General features: G+C 42.9%; 1 protein-coding gene across 1 annotated transcript in view; it reads left to right on the forward strand.

The window, feature by feature from the left end:
* ANKRD13C (ankyrin repeat domain 13C) overlaps positions 1-7,995 on the forward strand; it is a 28,437-nt gene extending 20,442 nt beyond the window's left edge. Inside the window, exons 11-13 of the mRNA XM_072866956.1 lie at positions 1,190-1,288; positions 1,939-2,039; positions 3,177-7,995. Of these exons, the coding sequence (XP_072723057.1) occupies positions 1,190-1,288; positions 1,939-2,039; positions 3,177-3,307 (331 nt within the window). The 3' untranslated portion in view covers positions 3,308-7,995. The remainder of the gene's footprint in view (positions 1-1,189; positions 1,289-1,938; positions 2,040-3,176) is intronic.
* Positions 7,996-9,956: the final 1,961 nt, after the last annotated feature.

A 9,956-nucleotide genomic window follows, 5' to 3' on the forward strand; every position in this document is an offset into this window, starting at 1 on the left:
CATTTATCTTTACTTATGATAGTAATAAATAACCCAATTCACCATGTTTAAAATACAAGTTTATGATTGAATGAGACTCTAGTAGCAGTGGCAGTGTACAAAAATGCACACTTCTGGAATACAAGGACATAGAGTTCTCCTAGTAGTGGCTAGGTCTTTGCAAGATGCTCTCCTCTAGGTGTGCAACTAGGTAGCGAACACCTATAATTTAAATTAATATAAATTAATATATAGTAGCTTCATTTGTAGAAGATGCAAGCAGGTGAGTTTATTTTCTAGGACTGCATGCTGTCTAGCTGTGGAATGTAGAAGGACCAAAAAATGTACTGAGTGTGTCACAGAAGTAACGACGATAAAAGCCCTTTCTCCGAAGATCCTAGACTAGCCTATAGTCGGATGTTACCAGGGAATAAGATGATAGGCATACTAAAAAGGCATGTGGATCCGTTTTGGTTGGTTTGGGTTTTTTAACTAATTTAATTTTTAATGTATTTGAGACAGAATGAATATTCAAGCAGAATAGATAGGTTATGCTTGAACAGCTATTACTATTGGGGCAGAAATATGTATGTATATAAGATTTCGCTTAGTTTAATAATCTGATTAACTGAAGGGAGTTTAATGGGAAATCTAGGTTTCTAGCTAATATAAAGCAAAAGAGGAAAAGATTTATCTTGTTACCTGTCTGTTCCTCCCTATAACAGAATTATCTGTCCTGTGTTCTCCAGTATTGCCTTCTAGCGATAGAGTAACTTTTCCGCTTTCTCTGAGATTGTTTTATATTTTAGGCAGAAAGCAGATTAACCTTTTTCTAGTTCAACTTGATACTTTGTTCACATACAGACTATTTTAACATCTGAAATCGGCTGTATATATTTCTAGGCAGTTGTCATGTCTTTCTATAGTGTTTATTAATATAATGTTTATGAGGAATTATTTGAAGTTTTTTCTTAAGTCGTTTCCCTAACTGTTTTTGTCTTGTCTCCGGGTTTAGCAGAACTCATAGTAATCTAAATTAAGATGGTTACTGACTTGTCTGTACTATGCACAGCTTTTACTTTTAAAGTATTTGCTTTATTGTGGGGGTTCTGTGCTGATGTTTTCAAACCTGAGTCTGTCTGCCTTCCTTTAGAGCCAAGGTTTCACTGAGAGAAAAACTGACTTTATCTTTCTCCCCTCCCCCTTACAGAGCTCCTCATCTGGGTAGAGAGCTGGTCTGCAAAGAAAGCAAGAAAACCTTTAAAGCCACGATAGCTATGAGCCAGGAATTTCCCTTAGGAATTGAATCGTAAGTCAGAACTATTGGCCATGAATGTTATTTATATGTGGGAAATGTTTTAATGTGTTTATAAATGGCGAAGTTCTTCCTATCTTCAGATATGGGAATTTGGCGGTTTAAAACCTGTGAATGAAGTCACGCTGTTAAGCAAGTCAACTGTTAAAATTAGAGACCTCAGTGCTGGTGTGCCTGTTATTGGAAGAGCCAAGCACTTATCTTTCTTGATAAGACTGGAGGTTTGACCAGGTTTATCATTAACTTGTCACGATACCGATGTGCCTGATTCTACAGAATCTAAAACATTTTTGCCCGTAACAAGCTTTAGCACAAAGTTATGTCCTCTAAACCAGTACAAAACCTGTCAGGTTCCTTATGTCTGTGGAGAAGGATGCTTCAGTCTCTGCTTCAGTCTCTTGTGTAAAATGAGGACAAGAAATTAATATCTTGATGTTTATTTGTACACCTCTGTAATACGATATGGATCGCTAAGAACTGAATGTGAAGATGCTGATAGTGAAGCTCTAAGGAGATAGAGATATAAGCATGGTGTAATTTTTCAATTCCTTTTTTATCACCTTGCTCTTTGGGTCATTTTTATCTTTTCCAGAGGGAAAGCTTGTGAAACAAGAATTTGTAATGAAATCTGTTTTCCTTTTCAGATTGTTGAATGTTTTAGAAGTAATTGCACCCTTCAAGCACTTTAACAAACTTAGAGAATTTGTTCAAATGAAGCTTCCACCAGGCTTTCCTGTAAAATTAGGTAAGATGACTACAACAACTCTTGCAGCTTTATATTTCCAAAATGTGTGCACCTGCTTATGCGCTATGCTCAAAACTTCTGTTGAGTTTTGGAAAAGAACTCTCTTGCATCAGAGTGTGTTGCTGTAGATTTCAGGAGAACGTAGTTAAGTTAGTGGAAGTAACATTAGGTGGGAAATCTGCAGCTGAAAAGTGAATATAGTCCTAGTCGGGAAGAGAGCTCTGTAATTTACATTTTCCTAATGCTAGGGTCTTGCTCTAAGAGTGATGCAGATACGCTGAATTATCCTTGCATTAAAGGATGATCTCAGTCATGAGTTAAGTATTTTGTAGCATTTTTGTATTTCTTTTTCCTCAAGGATTACTGGTGATATGTTTTTCACTTAGAAATAAATAGAAAACTATTACACTTCTAACAAATGGAATTGTATAAAGCGATTTGTTCGTGGTATAGGTTATCACAGCGTAAACTGCCAAAAAGTAATAGTACCTTTTCTAAGTGTTACAGGATTTCTTGCATACCAGTAAGCTGTTGAAGCTAGACAATTCTGAACAGACTATATTCCACCTTCTGTCATATTTGCACAGCTCTGTTTATTGAGGATTGAATTTTTGCTTAGCTCATGGAGGTAGTTCATGGGCAAGCCAGTTTTACTGAGGATAACTCTTAATTGGAAAAGGGTTATGTTTTAAAGCAACTGTGAAAAAGGTTCGTCTTTTCATGTGGATTTGCTCAACTGAAGCCTACGTGTGGCAAGGTTATTTTATCTTGTGTCGTCTTCAGGCCAATGTCCTCTGTTTTAACAGCTTAATCTGTACGTTCACAGCACCTTGGTTTCCATGTCGTCGGTCTGCATCAAGAAAGGAAAACCACTGAAATAATAATATTAACAGTTTTTTGAATGGCGTATTGAGTTGGGTATTGTTTCCGCACTCAGGGTATCTGAGTATACTCTGAAATAACTTTCTTTAAACCACCTCCTTTTTTAAGAGCTTTGGATCGCCATTGTATGGAATACTAAACAAGCTTCTCTGTCTTTAGCAAGTCTGAAGTTAGGAATCTTTAAGTGACAGTTGGTAATTATTGGTGAGCCTGTATTTCTTTGCTCTTCATTGCACCGTTTTGCTTCCTATCTAGATATTCCTGTATTTCCCACCATCACAGCCACTGTGACTTTTCAGGAGTTCCGTTATGATGAATTTGATGAATCCATCTTCACTATTCCTGATGACTACAAGGAGGACCCCAGCCGTTTTCCTGATCTCTAACTAAACTGGAAGGTCAATGGTGAATAACAATACCAGCGTACCGCAGTGAAAGCAAATGGATGCAAATAGCCCACAGATATATAGAGAAAAGTGGGTCGTAAAGGAAGGGATAAACTTAATAATCCAGAAGAAAAGGGAACATGCATCAAATGACTGATGTATGATACTCACTATAATGGGCATCTAGTCTAGTTCCTGATTTACAGCAAGTCTCCTGATGTGTCGTTCACACTTTTATACATCCAGTGCTGCAAGCGTGGTAGTCTGACACCTCGATGACCCTGAGAATACTTCAGCTGTGAGGACTATCATTCGTTTTTAAATTTTTTACATTTCTTGGTGATACAAAAAGCACTCTTGGACCATTAGCGTAAAAGTTGAAATGTCTTAGCTGGATATTAGCCCTATAAAACATCCCACCATACTTCAGATGACCATATTATATTCTTTCAAGCTTTGTTTTCATGAATTGTAAACTATGTATCATTATGTACAGTTCAGTAATTTGAATGTTAGTTGAACGTATATTAGAAGGAATGCATTTTCTGTAGATGAATGAACCAAATGGTAACCATTAAACAATTGCGTTTTCATACTGCAATACACTTCAGAAATAGCACTCGCTCTGCAGGGAGTAAGGGGCCTCCTCTAGCACCTTACTGCAATCCGTTGTGGTGCTGTCCACCCCCCTCTGAACCGCTCATTTCTTCCCGGAGCTGTTCGTTAATCTTCCTTTCATTGGCTCCGCGCTTAACTTCTCTTCATCATGCTGGCTTGGAAGTCCCTGCTGTGTCCATGGTGCTGTGTGGATTCGCATGCTCGGAGGTTCATTAGCTAGAAATTGTCACTTTTTTCTTCTTTTTTCACGTTCACTTGGGAGACTTGCTCCATAAATTGTTGAGCATCAGCTAGGTTATCTTGTATTTGTATTCAGCAGCCACTCGAAAACATGGGATGCATAGAAAGAGTTGCTAGAACACTAAGCTCAAGCGTTAAATCTTCATGTAAGAAAAAGTTTCTCCTGAAGTTAGTTTAATTGTAGTGCACACTGAATAGGGCTCACCTTGGAAGATTTTATTTGCAAATGCTTAGGGTGTTTCCAGATTAATTTCCTTCCTCTTAATATTTTGAATAGGTAAGCGTTTCAGTACTCTGGCTTCTTGAGCTTATTCTCACTCCAAGTGGTTCCAGTCTCCTAATTTGACAATAATCCAGCTTTTTGGTTCGTTAGAAAGAATTTGTGCAAAAGGCTAATGGTGCTATTTGTTTGTATTAAGAAATTTAGATTAAAGTGCTGTGGTGTAATTGTACAAAAATGTAAATATTTTCAAAATTATATTCTTTGTGCACTGTAGTTAAAACTTTTTCTGGAAATCAATAGAGTTAAGTATCAAACTTTTATTATAAAGAATACCATCAATGCTTAGTGAAGGTAACCAACCTAACTAACCATGCAGGTGACAAATGGAGATGGCTTATCACACGGCAATAAAGCTGACTTGTCAGGCACATCGACAGGACGTGGAAGTACGTGTCTGAAGCAGACGTTCGTTCCAAACTTCTGGAGTCCGTCTGTATGAAACCCAGAGAGGCTGCTCTAGAGAAGTACGGCATCCACGCTGTGAGTGGGGTCCTAGTGAGTCGCTATCAGCAAAGTACAGATAAACTGAAAACAGGGAGTTGAGGCTGATCCTCTTCCAGCGACCCTATAGACCTGCGAGTCTGACGGGTGCGTAGTTTACCTTGCAGTCTGTGATCGATACACTGGAGTTACTAATTCAAAATCAAATCGAAAATAACACTGGGGGGAAAAAGCAAAGGGAAACGTAGAATTGTAATTACTTTCAAAGTACTGTATCAGTAGCAGATGTTGAATGTTCGGTAGGAATGATAGAACTTGTTCTTCCAAGTAATTATGAATTCCTCAAGTGTTTGACATCTGTGGTATAAATTGACACCCACCTCATGCTCCTCCTTAGAAACGGCCGAGATCCTGGAGAGACCAGGGTTGAATGTACGTAGAGACTGAATTCTCCTGTCGGTGCTGGAGGTCAGGATTAGATAGCAGTGGGGCCAAATGCAGATTTCTCCTGTCGCCCTCTTTTACGGGTGCCCGTTGCAGGGTGGAATGTTTTGCGTGGTGCTGCTGGATCGGGGCTTGTGCCCGGTGTGAGACTGAAGCGAGTGCAGGTGCCATACAGGAGTGCCGAGCGGCTTGGAAATTCCAGCAAACGCAAAGAATGTTTCTCCATAAGGTGAAGGTTAGAAATCCTTTTTCTCAGTGTTACAGGGAAGGAACCACGTGTTTCCTATTACTTTGCGTTTTGGGTTATTCTGAATTACTGTCACAGAGCTTGCTGACATAGGAAGGCGCATACGTAGCTGGAGCTATGTGGTTTAGGCAATATAGCGACTGCGATGGCCTGGGTTCTAGACTTAAAAAAACAAAAAAAAAGAACAAAGCTTTTTGTGTAGCCTCACGTGAAAACAGAGGGTTCTGTATATCTCCAGCTGCCTATAGAACAGCCCATGTCGTCTTCTGGTGGCAAACGGGGTGTCTGACTCCAAGCCCGCTGCAGTCTGTGGAATGTTTTCCGTGATTTCCATGGACTCTGGCTGCAGATTTTGTGGGGTTTTTTAACCTTCATGATTACACAACTACTAACTTTGATACATTTTAAGATTTGCAGAAAATTTTTATAGTGGGTTGCTATATTAAGGCTTGCTCTAATGTGGAGTGTCAGCAGAGAAGAGTGGACACAGGTTTGGTCGACTGTGGTCTTCTTACATTATTATGGTGAACGTGCCCTGCTGCTTTTCTTCCTGCTGCGGACCTGGATGATCGGCCTCCAGCCAGTGTCCTTTCCAGTTCAGTGGCTGTCTTCAGAGGCCTGCGACGGCCTCAGGCAGTAAGGCTCAGTGAACTGTTTCCCAGTACCTTTCCTTCCAACCTTTGGTGATGTGTTTTCTGTCTGAAACATTCCTAGTGATGAGTTTTGAAACTGTAAGCAGAGGGACGCTTGGGGCATGGCTTCCTGATGGCTACGCTGCAAGCTGCAGGAATCCTCGTTGGCGAGAGGGACGTTAGGCTGAGCCTACCTTAGGGACTTGCATCTTGGCACAACTGTAGCAATCCACAGGTGTGAAGAGATGTGATCCTGGTGCAGTTCTTTAGTGGTGACTCTGTCCACACTGGTATAAATGTTTTATCCACTATAATTTGTTTTGCTTGCAAGGGTTTTTGTGTTGTACCGACACAAAGCGCGTATTTGTCGGTACGGATGCGTCTGCTCAGAAGCTTCGCCGGCGCTGCGGGTGGGTGAAGTGTTTCTGGTATAGAGGGAGCCTTAGCCCGCAGCTGTGCTGTGGGCACCGGTGTCCTTTACCACTTGCGATCTCCTCTTCAGATATCTTCAGGAAATTTATTTTTTCTAGCAGGATTGATTAGAACTTAATTTTTGTTTTTCCCCGTATCTTTTCCTTACGGCCACGTTGGGTGTTAAGGCAAGGTTTGGTGCCCTGTAGAGCGAACGCATATCCACAGCGGTTATACAGAGGTTGTCTCGTCCCTGCTGCGCCACAGGAAGCGCGTCAGCTTTAACTTGATCATTTGGTGCCCGTGCGAGGACTTCCAGCGCAATGAGATGCCCTGGAATGCGAGAAATCTGGGGAACTAGAAGCGGCTTTCTGGGCACACCAGCCGAGGCGTGCGGGGTCAGTCGTGGTTAACAGCAGCGGGATGAAAAAGGGAGCGTGCGCGGGTCGGTAAGAATCACCGAGTTAAGGTGCTCGTTGACGTTGTGGTGGTCTTTGAGGCAAAGCTGGCAACGGCGCGTGAGTGATGTGAGTGAGGAGGAGACCTCTGTGCCGGGGTGGGAGACCGCCTCGGCCCACAGTTCGGGGCACTGTCTGTCTCGTTCCGATCTCGCCACTTTCTTTTTCTTTTTTTCTCATGGCTGCGAGGTGTTTTTATGAATAAGTATTAACAGGCAGCCATTAATTGTGGTAAACTGAAATAAGAAATTGTTGCAAAAGAATTCCTAGGGTTGTTTCTTAACCAAACTGTTTTCCTGGTCTTCCAAAATACTGCTTTAATTTGTGGCAAAGGGAATGCGTTTTCTTTTTCCTTTCAAGGAGCTGCTGTTCCAGTCACTGTACTCACTTTACCGCAATTCTTGATTTATGTATTGAAACGATTTGTTAGAAAAAACTCTGGATATATTTGTGCTGGAAACCCACCTTGTTAAGTTGATATTCAAAGCAACAGTCTGTTTTTTTAAATGTACTTGTTCTTGATTTGTGATTCATGCGAGGGTAACCGCATTATTTAATCTCTATTAACAAATTTCCTGTAATGCTGCAGTTTCACATTTATTTTCCTTACAGTTTGTAATTATCATGGAAGCAATGTCACCTTTTTGCATTTTACTAGTTGTCTGGTCCATGTTTTTAACTTACCTTCACTAATAGTAATTTTTGGTTGTATCATTTGTTAGAATAAAGACCAAAATACGCTGTTTGATTCTGAAACTGTTCAACATGTGAAAATCAAGTTTTAACTCTCCTGTCAGTACTTTTCAGGATATATATATACACTGTAGACATGGGATTCGGTCTGAGGGGACAGGCTCACACTGCTACGTTCTGCAAGGGCATTTTATTGGTTGTTTTTTAAATAAAATCCTGCATTTTCATTATAGACTGTTCTTTACACTCTGTAAGGCTCCAGACTGTATTGGGCTGTCCAGGAGACAGTGGAAGAGCAGGGGGGAAGGACGTGGATGGCAGCTTCTGGCATTTACCGCGAGCTGAGGAGGCAGAAGTTTAGAAATAGCTGCCTGGGAGGGAGGAGGGAGGGAGGGAAGGAGGGAAGGAAGGAGACCTTTGGAGTTTGCCCAACTGCATTCAGTAGTTACGGGAGTTTTCTCTTCTAAACCCAGAAAGGCACTCCTTCAAATAACAAGATGTGACAACTGGTCATAACGGTAGTCTGTCAGAAGAACTGTGTGGAGGGAGAGCGAAACCTGGAACTTCTGAAGTTTCATTTTGCCTTGTAGAAAGTTTTTTGGGGGTTTTAGGGGTTGTTTTTGGTTTTCTGTTTTTTTTTTTTTAACTCAGAATTGCCCTCCTGCAAGCATCACAAGTTGAGCCTGCAGAGCAGAGCTCAGGCCATCCCTCTAAAGTTAAGGCTTTGCTAACTTCTAAGATCTCACCTTTATAAAGGGTAAGGAGAACTCATGTCTGGAGTTACAGAAAGCACTGAAACCATTACCAGTTAGAAACAACGGTTTGGGTAAACTGCAGCCGCGGCCTTTCTGTTGCTACAGCACGCTGTGAAACAGCGAGGGCAGCCCAGAGCCTGGCTTGTCTGTGATGGAGTGCTTCTAAAAGGAGCACGGCAACGCTTGCTAGGGGCTTCCCAGCTTGATTCTGTGAAGGTAGGACTGAGCAAGGCCTCTTCCTTTGGCGTACGGTAAGCCATCCACACGGGATGGCCCAGCTACGGACACCGAATTCCCCAGCGTCCACAGCAGGAGGTAACTCTTTCCATCTGGATTGCGGTACTTTGGTCTCGTGTAACAGGTCGCGTGCATTCATTCCCAATGAGACAGATACTGCGGAATGAGCTGCATGGGGACAGGGTACCTGAGCAGTTGGAGCAAAATAACCACTGCTGGTTTTAGTTCCCTTGTAGAGGAAAAGAGGTCTCATTCCTCAAGCCCAGAGGGAATGTGCTTCTGGCCACCTTGATGCTGATGTGCCCACGGAAGAGCTGGACTGTTGGGGATCTGAGCAAATGCTGAGATCTGAGAACGGCAAATGTAAGGCTGATGCATAAGCAAAAGTGAATTCTATTTGGTATTAAAACATTTTGGGTTTCAAGAACTCTGGTAGCAGAAACACTCGCTACTGAAACCTGTGATACAGCATGGGCTCTAACAGCTGCCACCCCCAGAAGAGCGTTACTCCCCCGTGGTTCCCAGCTGGCATTCTCCACCAGCTTCAGGTTTGCTCCAAAACCAGTTGCCCAGCCGAGGCTGCAGCCCCCCAGCAGACAGCAGAAGGGCAAGGAACCGCTTCCCCTCACCCTCCAGTTCAGTCAGCGGGTTACGCGGTTACGGTGCTGCTGTGCGCCTTTTGTCTGTGGCCCAGCCAAGCGGTGCGTGGGGTGCTGCCTCCACATCCTGGTTCTCTGCATGATTTAAAGTGGAAAAACTCAGCGAAACCCACCTGTGGGAAGGCCAGGGGCCAGGAGCAGCTGCTACTCAATCAGGATTAAACTAAACTACTTCAGGAATGCAGAGAGGCATTACATTGACTTGGAAGGCCTCACCAAGCAGCAGGCGAGCCTGTGCTCCGTAACAATTAGCAAACCAACTTCAAATTACTAAAACAAAGTTCTTCCGGCTCAGTGCTCCAACTGTGCGAGGTGGCGTGCGTACACCTGGGAGAGGAAGCTCGAGGACAGGTTCAAGCAACGCAGGAGGGCAGTGGCTTGTCTGGAGCGCTGCTGGCAGGGAGCGTGGCAGGGGCTACCGGCCGTTCCCCGCAGCACGGCCCTGCGGGCTCAGCCAGCGCGCCCACCCTGCAAGGCAACAAAGCAACGCTCGGTAAGGCGACCTGCCTCACGAGCAAACGCGGGCTAAAG

Source organism: Ciconia boyciana, chromosome 7, assembly GCF_034638445.1.
Source record: "Ciconia boyciana chromosome 7, ASM3463844v1, whole genome shotgun sequence".
Classification (NCBI taxonomy): domain Eukaryota; kingdom Metazoa; phylum Chordata; class Aves; order Ciconiiformes; family Ciconiidae; genus Ciconia; species Ciconia boyciana.